Source organism: Sycon ciliatum, chromosome 2, assembly GCF_964019385.1.
Source record: "Sycon ciliatum chromosome 2, ocSycCili1.1, whole genome shotgun sequence".
NCBI lineage: Eukaryota > Metazoa > Porifera > Calcarea > Leucosolenida > Sycettidae > Sycon > Sycon ciliatum.
The window spans coordinates 20,489,154-20,509,990 of NC_088644.1; the positions used below are offsets into that span (position 1 = coordinate 20,489,154).

The window sequence follows — 20,837 nt, forward strand, 5'->3', positions numbered from 1 at the left end:
GAAGATCTCAAAAATCAGGCAGATGTTTACCAAAACATGCTGAAGGCTTGCTTGAAATTCGCACCCAAGTAAGTTCTTAATTCACGAGACATCGGTCAACATTGTTACCCATTTTTTAAGTATGTGGTTGTCGATACTAGTCATTTGTTTATTATTGTATGTGGTTGTCGACATGGGTCATTTGTGGACATTGGGATCACACACACACAACTGTAGAGCGCTGTGTTTCCGGGACTGGCATCGTGGATCACCTCTCTGAAAGTTGGTTTCAGGGGTGGATTCAGAGATCCCTACAGTGGGGGGGGGGGGGGGGCAGTTTAGACAAAACTGAACAGCTGATACATGTACATGCATATGGTTTCCAGTGGTACATTTGCAAAATTTAGGGGATTCTGCGGAAGCCCCCCCCCCCCCTTGGACTCACCACTGGGTTGTAACGTCATATCTGCCTTGCTTAGCATGATTATCCAATGGCCATATACTCTTCCCCTTTCCGCTGCATGCGTCCATTTCAGGCCATCGCTGCCTCTAATCCGTGGTGTGTGCATCATATTGTGTCGGCTGTATATGCACTATGGAGATATTGCATCGCTGTGTGCTGTATATGCACTATGGAGATATTGCATCGAAGCCGCGACAAAGGCACAACTCAGAAAGGTGCATTGCTCTTCTCAGTTGTGTCTTTATAGTGAAGAAAGTGTATCTTTGTAACATACTTTGATATGGAAATGTGCATATCTTCACATACACACGTTTTATAAGTACATTGTGTTCTTGTATATGTGTGTGTGTGTGTGTGTGTGTGTGTGTGTGTGTGTGTGTGTGTGTGTGTGTCACGTGTGTGTGTCACGTGTGTGTGTGTGTGTGTGTGTGTGTGTGTGTGTGTGTGTGTGTGTGTGTGTGTGTGTGCATGCATACATGTGTGTGCATGTGTGTGTGTGTGTGCGTACGTGCGTGTGTGTGCACGTGTGCGTGCATGCTTGCGTTCATGTGTGTGTGCGTGAGTGCACGCGTCCGTACATCTGCTTACTGCACAGATGCAAGTCGTTTGAAACATGGGGATTCGTAGACAAGTATTCTTGGCTGGCAACGCACCATCCAGACTATTTCGATAACAATTACAAACCCAAACCATGCTTCTATGCGGTGCTTGATACGCTCAATACAACACAGACTGATGAACTATGATAATGTGTTTTGAAGTGTACCATACAAGTAGATAACTAGCAAAATGAACGGAATGATTTTCTCTCACTCTTTGTTTGCTGTTGCTCATATCACCATTGTAACTTCCACGTTCACAACTTCTCTCATCTTTTTTCTATTCTTTCACACGTCAGTACACGACAAAGATCTAAGTTACTTTCCTCAAACTTATTACGGTTGTGAATTCGGCACTGAGTGTAACACCTCCACAGCACATACTGAGAGAGTGGGTGTTAGCCCGGTGTTGAACGGCAGATAATTGGGGAATATGACAGTTACCTAACGCCCTGCGAGCAGTGGCGTCCAACGTGCCTGGACTGATTTCCACTTTTATAGCAGTTCTACACCAGTGATGCATGCCATGTATTGTTATGTCTGTGTATCATACAGAGACACATACATAAGGTGTGCTCAACTGAAACTATGAATACGTAGTCACAGTCATTGGGAATTGTGGAACATCCATGAATGCCGTCGTGCCTTGGTTGCTCCCTATGACTCCGATAGTATGAGTGGTATCAGACATCCGCTTCCTATTAATATATTCGAGAAAATAATCATGAAAAGTGATTGACTGTGCGGTTAGTACGGGTTGATACCGTTACTAGTTGTGTTGCTGGAAATTAGTTCATCTTCATGGCAGGGAGTCGTAAAATACCGGTATTTTACGACTCCCTGGTTCATGGAAATACCGGTACTGATCATGGAACGCCACCGTGCTTAGCGCGTTACTGCATGCCTGCTAAAATTCTCATCATGGCATTACTCTGTTCACACAAGCGCGGAGAAAGAAAGAGAGAGAGAGAACAAGATGCGGAAAAAGAATGGTGGTGGTCACCCTGGGATAATGATCATCATCAATACAATGATTATGTCATAGTCAGTGCAGCATCAAGTGGACGGGAAAGCGGTACGAGTATGTTGCCAAAGGTGTTGATTCGCACTCTGAGTCTCATTAGCAACCGGAACATGACATTGGACTTGGAGTGGCAATCACGTAACCTCATAAAGATGCTATAGGCATCACATGAACTTACTTTACATTCAAAACAGCAGCAGCATGTGAGGAAATAATTTCAGTACAGTCTGTTTCACAAGGGAGTTTGCATGCCCGCCAGACGAAAACTGGGCCACGCTCTGGACCTCTAAAATGAAGAAAAGTCCCCGAGGCTCATCCTATGCTGAAACATGTCTTCGTCCAAGATGACATTGTCTTCCGCGTCTGCGTCTGGACTTATCATGACTACCATTGGTTGGTTCTGGGAACAGCAGGTGCACTTCTCTCACCGGGGCGTGAGTCCGGAACCTTCTCCATTCCCTACTCCAAATACGCGTCTGCAGGGCTGTACATAGTCATTTTGCACAATGACCAACTAATTTACTTCCTCCAAACAACACTTTTGCTTGTGTTCAATGGTTGAGGCTGTTTTGACTCCATCATCCTCGCTACTTCTTGACAAAACAGTACCAGTAGATTGTAGCTGAGCACATCAACCGAAGAGATACTAGAACAAGTTCTCTCAAAGCACATGTCATGTGCAGATTCGGCGAATAGTCTAGTCCTTGCACTCAGCCATTCTGCACAGTGCCAAGCAAAAATAAAAGAGGTGAGAGTGTATGGTCTATTCATCATGACTCATGGTATAGTAGGTCCAGGTGTAGGTTTACATCTGACACTGTTCTGCATTTGATAACATGATGCTCGTGAAGGCTGTTTTGCTGTTGATTTCACACATGTCTGCGGCGTTCAAAGTCTCAGTTTAGCGTGACTGTCGTCGACCTACTCTTGATGCCATTCGAGGACAATGGGGCTATATCGTGGATGTTGGCGGTAGCACCGATACCCCCGTCACCCACACCGTCGATCTACTGCATTCGACGCACCTGGTGGAAGGTAGTGTGTTCACCACTGTTCGTGGCTCGGCACACGGCTTGCGGCATGTTTCCACCGGTGGAGCCGAGCGGAAGTACAAAGTATCACTGACCGCGACGATTCACACCGTGCGTGCACTCATCGTTCATCCGCAGGCGATGGGGATGCTGATGATCGGACGAGGCTTGACCAGAGTCAGAGATCATCGCAGGCATCTCTACTGAAGATCTATCTGCAGTTCAGTTGTGCGTATTTTTCAACTCCTTTACACCCTCGTGTTGCATGCGCCTTCACTCCCACTACTTCATGCTCGAACTAAGGCTTTTCGGATCAACTAACTTCGTCGGTCAGTTTGGCTGAGTGCATATCCATGAGACATTGATCTTGTGCTGGAAGAGTTCGCATCGGACGTTGATGGTCTACACTGCGTCTTGCCGTACGATGAATTTCGAAGGGTTGGTCTTAGCAGGCATTTTCCTGGCCACTCAACATGGCGCTGCCTTCGGTCAGCACCGATACAGCGAGGCGGCGCAACCTTCACACAACACTCCATTCAGCCCTGATGCCTCCCTTGTCCGCCTGAAGGATTTGGCGAGGAAATTCGATGTCTTTATCGGAACAGCCTCGAACGCTCAGTACATCCGTCGCGACAAGGAATATGTTCGGATACTGAATGAGCAGTTCTCGCTGGTGACACCGGAGAATGCGTGCAAGTGGTGAGTTCAGAGTTCAATCTCCTTGCCGCGGAGTAGTAACACACTGTGTGCTGTGAATGGCGAATGCCTTGATGGGTGGGGAACCGATGCATTTGATGGCTGTATGATTGCAAGTACGTGTAGTTATTATAACTACTTACAACCCATGTGCCGCGAAGTAAGTTACTAGTGCTTTTACCAGTTGACTTGTGCATTGAAAACAATTATTATTTTTAGAAGCAAAAATGCGTTGGCTTCAGCCACTCTGCACGTTTTGTAGTGGTTGGGATTATGACCGTGTATTGGAGAGTTAGTGATCACCACTGACCATTCCTCCACGTCGTATGCTACAGGACTGCAATTCGACCCAATGAGGAAACATTCGACTTCACGGATTGCGACTTTGTCCTCGCCATGGCTGAGGCCAATCAGCAGACTGTCCGTGGACATAATCTCTGCTGGGGTATCCATAATCCAGACTGGTAAGGAACTTAGTTCTCCACATGCTATAGTGTGGTGTTCACATCAGTTTGTCATGTGACTAAATGTGTGTAGGAAGCGATCAGGTCATGTGGACAGTGGGACCAACACTCCAACAGTCCAACACTAGGGCTGACATCACGTGACCCATGCATGCCGGGTTTGTGTGGAGTTGGAACCAGCATGGCTGTGTATGATCATGTGCTAGATGTGAACACCACTCTCTATAGGTAGGGAGTTCAGTTCCGGTCACTGAAAAGCGAAAAATGCAGTCACAGCTCGCCTGTACAAAGTTAATGGGCGCCTCGTGGCTGCAGTTCGAGATGCAGTTCGAGGCCCCAGTATCTTCTCCCGCGGCCTTTTCGGCCTTGTCGATGCTATTTTTAGGTAGCTGAGGTCATTACCTTTCCAATGGTGCCACACATGCCATGCTTCCAAAAATCATGCCTCCGGCACGGATGCACTTCGAAGTACTAATTTCGACCAGATCCGTTCTCGGCCCCGCGAGGAACACCCGATCTTCGTGTTCAGCGGCCTCGAATTAGCCTAAACCAAGAGGATTCTAGAACAGCTAGGCTCGCGCATTATCGCGGTAGAAGGAAAATGATCACAGAAACCAGCCCACGGCGATTTCCTGGTGGTAGACGAAAAATATCGAGTAAACTGCGCGCACGCTGTAGAAGCAGTGACGGCGAAAACGTGTGACTTGTTGCAAGTAGGCATGCACAGCATTCGTGCACACTGCATGCATGCACACATCCTGTATCGCCATGTATGCACCAGATAGTGCAGCGCTGGACGGAACCACACGGCTCACATACATACTTGCATTAACTTCTGTGACTATTTCCTCCCCCGTTTTCTGATCTTCAATCGACTATAACTCTAGATCGCCTTGGAATTTTGGGTTCAAATTTTCACAGGTTGTTTCTCACATCTTCCCGGTTTAGAAATACTAGCGTTTTATGCGAAATTCGCGAATTTGGTTTTCGATTGAAGTCCCTACTGTAGGTGTAAACTGCTCTGATTAGGCTAGCCTGCTTCTTTCAGTATGGGTGTACTGAGCATTCCTAGCACCCTGTGGTGAAACCATGCCGGCTCCGCATTGCAATGTTGTATTGTGTGTTTTTAAAAGATCTGATGACAGTCTCCGGTAATGCCGATGGTGGCGATGATGATGCGTTGCAACTTGCCGAGTGAGATTTTCTGTGTTTCATTACTCCGGACTGATCAATCGGGCCGTAACTGGATAGTATCATACCTCTTGAAAAAGTGTGCATAAGAGAGACTGATTGTGCCCTAGCATGGTGTAGTAGCAAGCAGAGCAGGGTACCATGCTCTATGGGCTGCACACATTGGCCTGCCAGCAAATACCAATCATGCTGACAGCAAAATATCGAAAACATAAATGGCCGCAGAGGTGCAGAAGCCAGATGATCGAAAACATTTGCCCAGAAGTCAATGTGTTTGCTGTACACTTGCCCCAAGACATTTCACACTGAGTGCTGGCTTGTGAGGATACGGAGTAGGTGAACTTTCGGGTAGGTCTGGGGCAGGTGAGGTCTCGGGTGGGTGAGATCCGACTGTGAAGAGTCGTCATGCACATGCATTACCTGTGCGGCAGTACTCACACCAGTCAACACACAGTTTTAAAAGGTGAGTTTGCCTTCGAAGGAGGGGATTTTGTTGTGTCCAGGCGACAAGTGCCGCATTGGAGAATGGGCGCTGCAGGAGCAGGTGCCGCTGTGATATGGGTCAAAGCATGCCTAGCTCTCCTTGCTCTCCCCAAACAATAGCTTAGACAGGAAGACTGCAATACTATGTCACAGTCATGTTGCCTATGTACTTTGTGTAGGATCCCAACTGCCACTCACTGTTCTGGTGTTCCTATGTCAGTGTCACTACAGTCCTTATGCACGTTGTACATATGTACAAAGTTCTGTACTAGGGCCGTAGGTGTGTACATACCCGGTTGGGTGTTCATTGTGTGCTGTACATGCGCATTTGACCAATTTAGCCCCATCATTAATGACAAGCAATCACCTTTCCACCTTCCTCTTGCAATAGGACTAATGACTAGCTAGATCTTTGTCGGAAAAAGGTATTCGAATGAAATGCCTTTAGTTGAAATACAGTGGAGATTGGATATTACGCCACTCCTTCGGGAGAAAACAAATTCCCGTATGTCACATGACTGTCGCCTTGGAGTCGACCAATGACAGATCAAATTATGCGGGCTGGAAAGCACGATCCTACCAGCTGAATGGTGATGGTACTAGTTCCACTGTCCGTCGTCAAGTGAAGACGGGCAGTGGACGGAATCCACTGCCCGTTGTCACTTGACGACGGGCAGTGGACAGAATCCACTCATGAGTCTACCATTTCAATGACAAGCTTTTGTGGTCTGAAAGTACATGCAAAAGTCATGTACTGTAGTCCGTGTACGTCGGTTGTCGAAGTCACTCTCACTCAGCTCACAGCCTCATACAGGACTTGAGACACAGAATGGTTCATGTAAACGCAAAGATTGTGAGTGATCTTCTTGGCTTGGGTGCATACGGGAAACACGTTCCAGTCACTCATACTCGGCCAGTACCGCTGCTCATCCAGCCCTTGCCGCTATCGCGGCGCGGGCTGGATTCCGCGGTACTGCCCTCGTACTCGTGCAGGGACCTGTACATGTCGATATACCCGATCTGTCACTAAACCCGATCTTCACATTTAGTATGCAATATGTACAGTCAACTTCGCTTATAACGACACTCGGCGGGGCATCAACAAGGTGTCATTATTCACAAAGTGTCGTTATACCCGAAGTCTCATTTTATGTATTACAGTGGGATGGGACTTTGCTCTGGACATGGAAATTATGTCATTATTCGCGAATTGTCGTTATATCCGCAGTCGTTATTAGCGAAGTTGACTGTATATCAAAATGACAGAAAAGTATTGCAGATATGCATTTGCATAATATAATGCATATGGATTTCAGTTGTGTTTGTGCATGTGTCTTGCATGCATAGTTCAAGCCAAAAGTCATGCACAGCAACTACACCGCTGCACTGCGGCTACAATGTGCAATAGCCAGTGTTGTGTTCACTACTAACACCTCAAAAGTTTCAGGATCGCACAGACGCCACAAGACAAAAGGTCACGTAATTCTTTACGGACTATAATGAATAATAATAATAATAATAATAATAATAATAATAATAATAATAATAATAAAACAGGTCGCGTAATGAAGCAGCATAACGATAGATGTGCAAATGAACAGTGAACAGTAGAATACATTGAGAAGAAGAGACTGAAAAAATACGAACTACATCAGAAAGAGAACTCTAGAACACTAAAGAAAAACAAACCACAGCATCAAGGAAAAGAACAACGCATGAGGGGTAAAGCGCTGGCCAGCCACAACGTGCGTCCAACTTTGGCATGAGCGTACAGAAGAGCGTACAGCGCTCGGAAAGCGGAAGCTAAATTTGGCGGCAAAGCGACAGCAATAGTACGGCGCGCGGCACATAAGCAGTACGAGGCGAGGCACGTATACGCGTGTGCGGCAAACATTACACACCATGTACCATATATGCATGAACAGCGCGGGGCGCATACTAACTCATTCAACATCAGTGCGCGGCGCAGGCATCTAGCTAGCTGGCGCAAGCATGATCATAATTGCATGCCATCACGCAATCAGCGCACATAAATCGCGCATCAAATAAATAAGTAATCAAACACAAATCAACACATCAACTAAATAAATCAACGAGCTAGCAAGAACACAATTCAAAAATGCAACGAAGAAATAATTACTATTCTAGTCGGTTATTCGCATGGGACCAAGCGCAATGTCCACGCTGATGAACTGTGATTGCACAAGGTAAGCCCAAGCTCCTGAGCTAACCGTTCTGGTGTGCAGTCTTCTTCGTGCTGCAACCACACACTACACAATGTGTCGTATCTCGTAACAAGTACTGTACCAAATCACAACGAACACTAACAATACGCAATAGTAAACAATAATCAAAACACTACGCAAAAAAGCAAAGCAAGCAGCACCTAGCCAGGGAGACAAGCAGGAGTCACGGTCGCAACGAGATCTCGACGATACCCCAGAAGACCTTTCTCCGACACGATACACAACATTCTCCCCACCAAAGGGCTTCAACCACACTGATCACAAATCAAGACGAGGTGGTGGTCGAACGGTACGACGAGATCGACGCGTAACTTGCGGTTCAACGGTCGTCGAAGGTATTTCAACATCATCGACGACGTTGACGGGATCAGCGCTCGCGGGTGTCTGCGGCTGCGGCTCAGCGTCCACAGCAGGCGGCTCAACATGCTCCTTCGTTACTTCCAACGGAACCAAGCGTTGAATGGGCCGTAGCATGGACGATTGGCCAACTTGGACTTTGGCCACCCTGCACTTGCCATCTCTTCCAGGATACAGCTCTGCGACCCTACCCAAGCGCCAGGATTGCCGCTTCCGGTTGTCGTCGGCAATAAACACAACGTCGTTCACGACAATCGGAGTTGACTTCGACCGATGATACTCACTGAGACGAATGAGATACTCAGACGACCAACGCTGGTTGAGGTGCTCGTAGACGGTGTGGACATACTTGACTCGAGCGGACAACTGCCGTGGATCGAGTGGTCTGTCAGACGAGGCAATACCGGTTGCAAAGATGTCTCCCAACATCATGGCTGGAGTCAGCGGCGACTCGTCAGCTACATCCGTAGAAACCGGAGTGAGGGGTCGAGAGTTGACGACTCTCTCGATCTCCGTCAAGACAGTGAACAGCTCGTCTCGACTCAATGACGCTCGACCGAGAACCTTCTTCAAGGGAGCTTTCACACATGCCACCAGACGCTCATAGAACCCTCCATGCCACGGGGCAGATGGCGGATTGAAGAACCACGGGATTGCCACCTTGTCTGCGGCGGACTTGAACGTCGTAGCATTATCTGAACGTATACGCAGCGGCTTCCCACGACGGGCGATGAAACGACGCAATGCTAGCAGGAACACCTCTGTCGACAGGCTATCCACGAGCTCTAGGTGCACTGCGCGAGTAGTACCGCACACGAAGAGTGCGACCCACACTTTCTGAACATTTGATGAACTGCGCACGTACAAAGGACCTGCATAATCAATACCTGTGAGACCGAATGGCTGGTGGTGCTTCACCCTGTCTGAGGGCAACGGCGGCATCTCCTCAGCAGCAGTCTGTGCGCGAAATCTGCGGCAAACAATGCACTTCTCCGACACGCTACGAAGAAACCGACGAGCTCCGAGAATCCAGAACTGCTGTTGTAGAAACGCAAGCACGCTCTCTACACCCTGGTGCATTCGCTGAAGGTGAGCATCACGCAGAAACAACTCACTTAGATGACATCTGCCCAGGATGATCGGATGCTGAACCTCGTAGGACAGATCGCTCTCCTGCAGACGACCACGAACTCTGAGCAAACCAGCTTCATCCAGAAACGGAGACAACTTGAACAGCTTCGAACCCTTCTTCAGTGGCTCCTTGCTCCGCAACTGGGACAACTCCTTGGGGAAGCATTGCTCTTGGATGGCGCGAAACATCACAGACTCAGCAGATGGAATCAATTCTGCACGCGAAACACCCTTGTGTCGCCATGACAGCATACTTGCGACCAAACCGCGAGCTCGTTGCCACTTGGAGAACTTCTCCCACGGCCAAACAACTGGAGTGTCAACCTCCACAGCCGACACGCGTGCTTCGGTGACGGACTCATTGGTGCTCTGAAACGAGATGACTGGTGGCCACTGAGACTCATCGCTCAACCATGACGGACCATGCAGCCACATCTCCTTCTGCAAGTCACACACTGGGACACCACGCGAGACAAGATCTGCAGGGTTGCTAACTCCTGGACAGTGACGCCATTCTACTTGCAGCTTCTGCGAAACTTCTTGCACTGCAGCAACTCGATTAGCAACATACGTCTTCCAGTGATACGACGGCTTTGAGATCCAGTGCCATGTGGTTAGGCTATCTGTCCACCCCACAATCCTTTCAATTGGCACTCTCAATTCATTGACGACAAAGGACAACATCTTCACGCCAAGACACACAGCCGACAATTCCAGACGCGCAAGAGTGGGACGTACAACAGGTGCAACCTTCGCCTTCGCACACAACAAAGAAGACGTCAAACCGGACACAACATAGAAACAACAGCCATAGCCCTTCTCGGATGCATCTGAGAATACATGCAACGTGACTGGAGCATCTGGAGTACACCCGATCCATCTGGGGATTTTAACGGAAGAAAGCGCTGCGAGCTCTCCCCACCATGAAGCACATCGGACAGCCAAATCAATAGGGAATGGGTCATCCCAACCACCGCCGAGCTTCCAACTCTCTTGCAACATCATCCTGCCTGGCACAACTGCGGGTGACGCCCAACCTAGCGGATCGAACACAGCGGCAACACAACGCAACAACGCACGACGAGACCAACCAGACACTTCCTTGGGACACTCAACATCACCGAGCGCAGCCACCGAAATACAATCTGACTCGGTGTTCCACACAATACCCAGTGCCTTGGAACCAGCCTCGGGGTCTGAGGTCATCGTGTTCCCTCGCCACTTCCGCAACTCCATGCCTGCTCCCTGCAAAACATTAACGCTATACTCCTGCAGCTTTTCAGCATCCGCACAGCATGGCAAGCTAGAAACGCAATCATCAACATAAAAACTACGCAGCAGCAGCTCTATGATATCACGCTCAGCAGCAGAAGCAGACTCGAATGCACTATCGAGATGAAAGCGCAGCACAGCACTAAGTATGAAAGGAGAACAATTCACTCCAAAAGGCAGCTTCTTTAAACGCCAGATACACATTTCTTCGCTACCTATCTCAGGCCAAACAAAACGCAGATATGGCCTATCTTCTTCACGCATTCCGATCATAAAAAAAGCCTTGCGAATATCGGCTTGTACAGCACATTCATACTCACGGAACCTGAGGAGGATACCAGTGAGATCCGGTAGGAGTGATGGCCCGGGATCGACCATGTCGTTTAGGGATGGTGCTCCGGTGCAGGCGGCGGATGCATTGAAGACGACCCGTGTCTTCGTCGTTGAGGCGTCGCTACGGAATACGGCATGATGCGGCATGTAATAGCCGGCTTCCTCCGGATGCGGTTCCTTTTCAATGGCATCCAGCTTCAAGTACTCAGTGATGAGGACGTCATCATACGCTGGACATTGACCTCGTCTCTGTAGCTGCTTCAGCAGTGAGTGTGCCGCTGCCATCGCTTGGTTGAGGTTGGCTGGCGGACGCTTCTCAGATCGCCATAGCAATCCCACTTGGTAATGAGGGCCTTGCCGCTCTATCGGGAAGTCCGGTAACATCTCAGCTATTTCCGGCACCTCTTCCATCTTCCACAGTCGGTCAAGTTCAATACAACTCACACTGACGGTCGCTGACTTGGTTTCACTATTAGCCGGTCCTGACAGCACCCAGCCTATTTCAGTGTGCCAGGCCGTCTCTCCATTGATTTGCTCCTTGCGGAGAAGGAACTCATTGCAGTAGTCAGCTCCAATCAGCATGTGCACTTCGCTTGATCCGGCCTTTGTCGAGTCATCAGACAGCTGCAATCCCTGTGACTGCCAACGTGCAATTGTGCTGTCTGCTAGCGGATCGAATCGGAGACCTAGCGACTTCTTTTGCCAGGCATTGACGGAAATGGACTTCGTTGCACCCTTGATGGTGACACGGTACCTGTCCATCTTTTCAAACTTCGGCTCCACGTCAAACGCCTTCAGCCTGACAGTTTGCGATCCAAGGTGTGCCGGTTGCAGCGAGTTCACCAGTGGCGCGGTGATGAACGATGCCTGCGCACCTGGGTCGATGAATATGCGTACACTGGCCTTTCGGCTAGGTCCTTGTACCTCAGCCACGCCGGTCATCAAGTGCACGCTGTTTGCACTACATTCATACGTACCGACTTTCGATTCGGCTATCGGTTCGGATGTTACCTGTTTGTCCTCTCTGTGCAGTAGACTGTGGTGTCGCTTGTTGCAGTGCTTGCAACGACCCTTGTTCTGACAATTCATCACTCGATGTCCTGGTCTCAGGCAGTTGAAACACAGTCCCTCTGCCTTGACGTACGCGTTTCGGTGCTCAGACGCCATAGCTGACAATTTCTTGTTAGCCTCATCAACGCTGACCGTCAAACACTCTGCCGACGCAAACGGTATACGTTTGTCGCTGGTGCTAGACTTGGCAGGCTTCAGCTTGCTACGTCCGTGGGCTGTTTGGTAAGCCATACCATCCTCCGCAAACGCCTTCAAGTCCTTCGTGTAACATCTCTTCTCGATCAAGAAGGCCTTAGTTTCTGCCGACACAGCTTCTAGCAGGACTTGACGTACGACACATCCGAACAATTCAGTGTCGTCCCGCTCACCGATTTGTCCGCGGCTAGAGGTACGGCTAGGCCTGGCGAGTTTTGCCCACTTCTCCGTCTCGCGCGTCACTCGTACCACAAACTGGTAGAAACTCTCATCACTTTTCTGCTGTATGGCCATCAGGGCTTGCCACGCTTTGTCGGCGGTCTTCCCATGCGCCATCAGCAGCTCGCGCTTCGCTTCGGCAAAGGTGTTGCAGCCATAGCATGCACCTTCCAACTTGCTGCCAGCAACAGCCACGCGCAAGCGGATCAGGTACTCGTCGTCGCTGAACTCATTTTGCTTTGCCACATCCTCGAACAGTTCGAGATAGGTCTCAACAGTCTGCTTACCGTCGAACTTCGGCATCTTGATGGCAGACCTCTTGCTCGCTAAACTGCCATTCGTCGTATTCAACAAGTGCTCTCATCACTCTGAGTCTCTCGTGTGTGCTGGACTTGCAACTCCAAATCTGCAATCCTCGCAAGCAGCTGCTCGTCATCTTTCCTTTCCAATCTACTTCCTGCTCGTTCGTCGCGCTCTCTGTCTGCACGCACTTTCTCCTCGTGCTTCTCGATACGCTCCTCTACGTAAGTACGCAATGCCTCTCCAGTGTAGCCATAAGCTTGACCATTTGCGATCAGCTTCGCTTCTACCTCATCCATGTTCACGCGTCTCTATCCTGGCGTGGTCGCCAAAATGTTGTGTTCACTACTAACACCTCAAAAGTTTCAGGATCGCACAGACGCCACAAGACAAAAGGTCACGTAATTCTTTACGGACTATAATGAATGAACAGTAGAATACATTGAGAAGAAGAGACTGAAAAAATACGAACTACATCGGAAAGAGAACTCTAGAACACTAAAGAAAAAACAAACCACAGCATCAAGGAAAAGAACAACGCATGAGGGGTAAAGCGCTGGCCAGCCACAACGTGCGTCCAACTTTGGCATGAGCGTACAGAAGAGCGTACAGCGCTCGGAAAGCGGAAGCTAAATTTGGCGGCAAAGCGACAGCAATAGTACGGCGCGCGGCACATAAGCAGTACGAGGCGAGGCACGTATACGCGTGTGCGGCAAACATTACACACCATGTACCATATATGCATGAACAGCGCGGGGCGCATACTAACTCATTCAACATCAGTGCGCGGCGCAGGCATCTAGCTAGCTGGCGCAAGCATGATCATAATTGCATGCCATCACGCAATCAGCGCACATAAATCGCGCATCAAATAAATAAGTAATCAAACACAAATCAACACATCAACTAAATAAATCAACGAGCTAGCAAGAACACAATTCAAAAATGCAACGAAGAAATAATTACTATTCTAGTCGGTTATTCGCATGGGACCAAGCGCAATGTCCACGCTGATGAACTGTGATTGCACAAGGTAAGCCCAAGCTCCTGAGCTAACCGTTCTGGTGTGCAGTCTTCTTCGTGCTGCAACCACACACTACACAATGTGTCGTATCTCGTAACAAGTACTGTACCAAATCACAACGAACACTAACAATACGCAATAGTAAACAATAATCAAAACACTACGCAAAAAAGCAAAGCAAGCAGCACCTAGCCAGGGAGACAAGCAGGAGTCACGGTCGCAACGAGATCTCGACGATACCCCAGAAGACCTTTCTCCGACACGATACACAACAGCCAGCATGCGTGGAGTGACCCAGGAGTCCGAGCATGTGACACAGACATGTCCCATGCATGCCACTCTGCCTGATACAAGAGGAAAGTCGTTATATTTCGATGCATTTCACGTCTTCAGGCACCAAATAAGTGTCAGTAAATTCGATTTGTTGTTATTTTCGAGGTCGTTATGCCCGATCTATAATGTACAGAAAGGACTTGCTAAACGACTTGGGCAACAGAAATATGTCACTAAACTCGATTTGTCGTTATATCCCCGCTCCACTGTTGCAGTAAACACAATAGGGTCCTGCACATTCAACACTAGGCCTATTCACCACCCGACTGGGTCTACGGGATTCTACGAGGTTCCACGAGATTCTACAGTAGTTTGTGCATGTGTACAACGTGCAAAAGAGCTATTGATGTGTGATGTGCTGCATGTGCTGCATGGCATGTGCATGACTGGCAGGCTGGCCAAGTATGACAAGAACTCCAGTGCACTGCGTAGTCTGCTGGTCGACCACATCACCAGAGTGGGCAAGCGCTATGCGGGTCGCGTCTACTCCTGGGATTTCGTCAATGAGGCTGTGCTCAAACCGACTGAGAATGGAACTTACCTCAAGACCAATGTATGGTATCCGGCAAGTAAGTACGGTCAGGCTGCACTGCCGTGTGTGAATCACACACACACACACACACACACACACACACACACACACACACACACACACACACACACACACACACACACACACACACACACACACACACACACACACACACACACACACAACACACACACACACACACACAAACACACACACACACACACACAAACACACACACACACACACACACATACACACCACTGATGGTGCATCCTGATCATGTGTTACCTGTCCCATCGCATACACAGACCTCGTGTCAGTGCGTGTCATCATTTTCCCGGCAGCAAATAGAAGTTCTAGTCCATGAAGTTAAACGAAGTGATTGTTTTTTTATGTGATGTGTGAGTGTACTTATCACTGCACCTGACGTTGGGAACTCTTTACACACGTGCAGACGCATACACACTCTCACTTAGTACATGCACATTTGTATATAGCATGTAGATGGTGGACTCCCCAAAATAGAGTTTCTGTATGGAACGCACATCTCCCATTGTAGCTCCTTGAAGCACTGGGTCCCATATGGTGCAGTGGTATGTGCAGCGATTTCCAATCGATAGGTTGCGGGTTCGATTCCCGACGATTATGGTCACACACGTCTTTCTTCTCTTTCTCAGACTCTTCCTGACTTTTCTTTCATTCTCCTGGGTGGTTACCAACAGCCAGTGCATGCCGGAGTATGTGGTGTGATGTGTGTGCGGGAAAAAAAAATAAAAAGACCAAAAATGGGGATTCACTGGCCAGAAAAAGTCACTTCAAATAGCTGTATGGTGTAGACCAGGCTGAATAGTGACGGTCAATTCTTCAGCCTTGCAAGCTGTTGAATGGTGCAATCCAAGCACAAGTTGCTATGGCTTCTGCCGTAGCATTGCTATCATCGCCTCCGGTGATGGGCGTAGAATCAAATTAAATTGAAGCACTACTATGATGTAAAGCCGCTAGCCGTGGAGCTAGTGCATGTATTTGACTGCACATCATCCGGGAGATCATTTTCCTGTGTGTTTGTGTTGTGTGCCTGTGTGTGTGTATGTGTGTATGTGTGTGTGTGTGTGTGTGTGTGTGTGTGTGTGTGTGTTTGTGTGTGTGTGTGTGTGTGTGTGTGTGTTTGTGTGTGTGTGTGTGTGTGTGTGTATTCATCAGCCTTGCAAGCTGTTGAATGGTGTAATCCCAGCACAAGTTGCTATGTCTAACATAGCTGTTCGCTATCATCGCTTCCGCGATGGGCAGCCTGAGGTCTGAGGTGTGTGTGTGTGTGTCTGTCTGTGCCTGTATGTGTACGTGTGCATACGTGTGTGTATGTGCATCATGTGTGTATGGATGTGAGCATGTTTATCTACTTACTGTGACAGTTCCTGATATCATTGACTTGGCATTCAAGACCATTCACTCCATTGACCGCTCAGCTAAACTCTTTGTAAGCCAAATTTTATTTCGAGTTACATCTGCCATGTACTCAGTCATTTAATTTGATAATTTGCAATGGCTTAGTGCTGGAGATCGTGTGATGGCAAGGAAGTTAATTTTGAAACCTCCGAATGATGTACTGTAGAACGGCTAATTTTAGCCGGTAAAATTTAACCGTTTTCTGAATCTGAACCAATTTACGACAAAATATTTTAGCGATCCAAGTTTCGGAGTTTAAAAAGAAGGATGATTAGTACTGTGCCGTACATGGCGACATGCAAAGTTTCGATAGGTGTGGCAAAGCGTAAGCGAAAACACTCCTTTCGTTAACATCGCTAAAACATCACCGTCGTTAAATCAGCCGTTTTACAGTATTCGATAAGCAGCAATGTGCTGCCCACTAGTACAAAGATAGGACGCAATGTCCAGTATGCATTTTCCTGAGAAGCTTTTGTGTTGAAGATACATGTACCAACTTTGCTCAGATGTGATTGTAACAGTTAGATCTCCCGGGCTATCCCCTACATAATTTGAAAGACAGGAGTGGACATCTGTCTGGTATTGAATGTCTGGCTCTTGGTTAGAAGATGAAGATAAACCAGGAGCGGGCGCAAGTTGAGCGCCACTAAGTGGACCGAGAGGTTTCTTCCACTACCTGGCCGTCTAACATCAGATTCTTCTGTAGTTTACCCACATCCCTTTACTTACATGTTTATCAAATTATACACGCCAAGGACATTTTTGAGAAGAAGGTTGGAGGCTTCCTGCAGTTTCATAGTAGATGCAATTGGGTGAACTCACCCATTCCACAATACTCTGCAAATTTCCGAAACATTCCATTATACCGTATATTCTCTATTATAAGCACCGTGCTTCTATTTTTTCAACACCCCTCTACCCCGTGCTTATATTGGAGACCACGCTTATATTGGAGACCGTGCTTATATTTTTTCAACCAATACATCCATACAGAGCAAGAAGAAATACATGCTAGATATCATGCGTGCAGCATTGATTTCCACCAAGACCGTGCTAATAATAGAGACTGTGCTTATAATGTTTCGAAAGGTGCTCACAGTGTGCTAGTATTAGAGACTGTGCTTATAATAGAGAATATACGGTATACAACGTTTCGGCCAATGGCCTTCTTCAGGTAGTCATGGTGTGGAATGGGTGAGTTCACCCAATTGTATCTAAGGACATTATCATCATTATAATTTATTATTTTCCAAATTCCAAAGCACACTGTGTTTTCTGTGTTGCTTTTCAGTATAATGACTATGGCTACGAGGTCATCAATTCTAAGTCGGATGCCATCCATCGCATGGTTAAGACCATGCTGTTGAACAATGTGCCTGTGCACGGTATTGGTATGGAAGCTCATTTCTTCATCCATAATGACGACGGATCACACACGGAGGAGCGACTCATTGACGGAGGTGAGCGATTTGTGACTGAAATCTTCTTCTTTGGGTTGATTCCATTGGGTCAACTCGCTGTCTTACTTTTTCCAGCAAGCTGGTGAGCTGGAATGATGCTGATTGGAGGGCAGTATTGTCAAGCACTTTCTGCAATACAGCTCACAATTTACTGGAGAGAAAAGCCTCCAAGTTCCATGCTTCGGGTTATGCTTTTTCCACACAAAACTCCATTAGAATGCAGACAGCTAGAGGGGTTTGGTAAGACTTGTGCCGGTCCCTTGCAAGTAACAGCTACAGTGATACTGTGGCAGTGTTGGTTTCCCACACTTTGACAAGCTGCATGCAGTGAACGCACATGATACTTAGGCCAGACTGTAGCATAGCCGAACTAAGATAACTCATGTACGTGTACTTCCAGAAGTCAACGTACGAGCACATGTATGCCAAGGTCTGGCACTGACCCGGCCTCGCTGTTTAGACCTTGCCAAAGTACAATGTACATAGCTTGCTACCATCATGTCATCCGACATGTATTGAACTCTGTCAGTGGCAGCGACTCGGAGAGCTAGAAATGCAACCTGAGGCGGCATTTGCTAGATGTGTCCTGAAAATGAAGTTTCTTGACATGTTGCTCTCTGCACTGCTTGCATACTAGATCACAAGCTAGGTTCGCCAGTGCCAGCGGATTGGTCATCGGTGGAGGATAACTTCAGACGATTTATTGATCTGGGTCTGGAGGTAAGAAAGATCAACAGTGGCATGTTTTGATGAGTATTGTTCTGTTTTCTATTCACACCTGTGTCTGTGTGTGTGGGGAAACCCCTACACCATCACCAATGCAAGTGGTCTCTTTGAGATCGAAATTGTGCAGTGGAGCGAAATTGTGCCTTCCCTGCTTGTATGTCATAGGTAGTTTGAAACTGTCCACCTCTCCACACTGCGCTCTTCGCCCACATTCAGGGCAGTGTGGAGAGGTGGACAGTTTTAAATTATTGTGAAATGGCCGAGTTCGTCGCAGCTTTTGAGTTATTGATACGCTTGTATAGTTTTGAAAAAAAGAACTTGTGGCAACAGCTTACTCTCTCCAACATACAATGATGTGCTTGGTGTATATTGTCACTGGTGTGGGTAGTCTGGCTCATGACACGGTGTGTTTACGTGACTCTCACCAATGTCAGATTCATATCACAGAGATGGACGTCAGTATTCCTTCGATAACGAAGTACTTCCTGGAGAAGCAGGCAGACGTGTACAGGAACTTGCTCAAGATATGTCTGAAATTTGCACCAATGTGAGTACCGATTAATGCTGAACATCTTGCTCAAAGAATCCCATGCAATTATTTTTTACATGTTTTGGGATATCATAGTCATCATATTTTCACATCTTTTCCTAGGCAGTGCACATGCAAAGGAATGATTATTGACATGTCCTTACACAATGAAATGTGGCTGGCTGAGCTCCTTCCTTCACCATACATTTAAACTGCTGGTAAGTCTTAGCGTCATGCTCCGATCATTTCTCACTGAAAACGGCTCGTTTCTTCTGCCTGTGTCATTTTGTGCTCATTGTACCAAGGTGCAAGTCTTTCGAAACTTGGGAATTTGTTGACAAGTATTCCTGGCGAACGGGTGAACCGGACTACTTTGATGACAACTACAAGCCAAAGCCATGCTTCTTTGCGGTCGCTGACACGCTGAATACCACAGTTCCAGTGACCAATGGATAATATGGGTGCAATGGTGTGCCTTTCGGCAAAGAGGCCTGGATTGGAACGCGTCTAAACTTGTGGTGCCTCCACGGGCGTGCAATGGCAGAGCACGTGCCCATTGTCCCCGAATATCATGCTTTACACAAAGACGTAGACAAACTACGGTATGCGCTCCTCATCATCGGATGATGACCTTAGCCAGCTGCAATAGGTATAGTGAATGATTGGGGGCTCCCCAAAACACCATGGATTGCTATCACGGATCCGTTTAAGTCATTCACCTCCGTGTGTGTGTGTGTGTTTTTATTATTATTCATTTTCCTCTCGTCTCTCATACCCTGCTGGCACCTCTAGATGAATTCGTATTATTTTGTCATTTTTGTGACTTTTGTGACTTTTCCATTTAATAGATAAACCTGCTAGTACATGTACTTCCAATGCGCACTGACTTCCAACAGTAACTTAGAGAATACGCTGTACAGCTGTCTGGGTTATTTCCACATACCTGTCAGGAGGTATCCAATACTGTCCTTTGGCGTCTCCGACTCAATGTTTGGTAGCAGATGGCTACAACTTGTAGACCGGCGACGCCGTGCCGCCACACACAAGAGTGACCAGGAGCATGGCAATTGCATGAGTAGTTCCCGGGAATCTAACACACCTTCAAGTTCCAAAAGTGTAGTACACAGTACACAGTACAATTTATTACATGTAGTATAATCAGACCGTCCTCCTCTAAACAGAACTAACATGACAACATGTACATGTATAGTGTTCAGTTGTGGGTTCGATGTTTTGCACTATTGTGCTAAGTCGCTCACATGTATCAAAGAAGGCCACGGTTACCGCCAGTTTGTGCTGCGACTTTTAGATAAAATTCAACAACAACGACAACATGTTTGTGGGGGTTGGGGGTAGGGGGGGTACCAGCAACTACCAATCATTGCTGTAGATCTACATGGAGGACTCTGGAGGCCATTCTCGCCATACTGCAGGACATGCTGGCCTGTGGTAGGGATCTCAGCGCATGAACTGCGCAGCCAGTTTGCGCAGGTGAGATTTTAGATCCCAAAGTTGTGGTGACAATGTCTCAGACTCTCAGTCCCAAGTAGATCTACACTGTAGACTCTGCCGTGAACTCTGAACTCCGGCTGAATATGATAGGGACTGCTAACATGAATGTTGCTATGAGAAATAGCATGTATGCTTTATGCCAGTTTTCCGAGTTAGGTTGTGGCCAGGATTGCCCGAATGCACTAAGCACACCCGTAATAAGTGTGCGAGTGAATAGACCACTG

The 20,837-nt window shown here is 47.7% G+C and overlaps 2 protein-coding genes across 2 annotated transcripts in view; both read left to right on the top strand.

The window, feature by feature from the left end:
* Positions 1 to 1,377, top strand: part of LOC135809121 (endo-1,4-beta-xylanase Z-like) — a 13,927-nt gene extending 12,550 nt beyond the window's left edge. Inside the window, exons 7-8 of the mRNA XM_065322392.1 lie at positions 1 to 68; positions 1,038 to 1,377. The exon at positions 1 to 68 is cut by the window's left edge and continues 45 nt beyond it. Coding sequence (XP_065178464.1) covers positions 1 to 68; positions 1,038 to 1,188 — 219 coding nt within the window. The 3' untranslated portion in view covers positions 1,189 to 1,377. The remainder of the gene's footprint in view (positions 69 to 1,037) is intronic.
* A 1,671-nt stretch (positions 1,378 to 3,048) lies between these two features.
* Positions 3,049 to 20,210, top strand: LOC135809122 (endo-1,4-beta-xylanase B-like). The gene is made up of 8 exons (XM_065322393.1): positions 3,049 to 3,795; positions 4,128 to 4,256; positions 14,805 to 14,980; positions 16,353 to 16,417; positions 17,678 to 17,846; positions 18,484 to 18,566; positions 19,007 to 19,119; positions 19,407 to 20,210. The coding sequence occupies exons 1-8, from the start codon at positions 3,494 to 3,496 to the stop codon at positions 19,555 to 19,557; spliced, it is 1,188 nt and encodes a 395-aa protein (XP_065178465.1). The 5' UTR covers positions 3,049 to 3,493; the 3' UTR covers positions 19,558 to 20,210.
* Positions 20,211 to 20,837: the final 627 nt, after the last annotated feature.

What these genes read in the sequence shown, in the direction of transcription:
- LOC135809122 (XM_065322393.1), top strand. Translation starts at nt 3,494, where the DNA reads ATGGTCTACACTGCGTCTTGCCGTACGATGAATTTCGAAGGGTTGGTC. An exon ending in GGTATCCATAATCCAGACTG is followed by an intron (nt 4,257 to 14,804) that starts GTAAGGAACTTA and finishes CATGACTGGCAG; the next exon opens with GCTGGCCAAGTATGACAAGA. An exon ending in TGTCTGAAATTTGCACCAAT is followed by an intron (nt 19,120 to 19,406) that starts GTGAGTACCGAT and finishes CATTGTACCAAG; the next exon opens with GTGCAAGTCTTTCGAAACTT.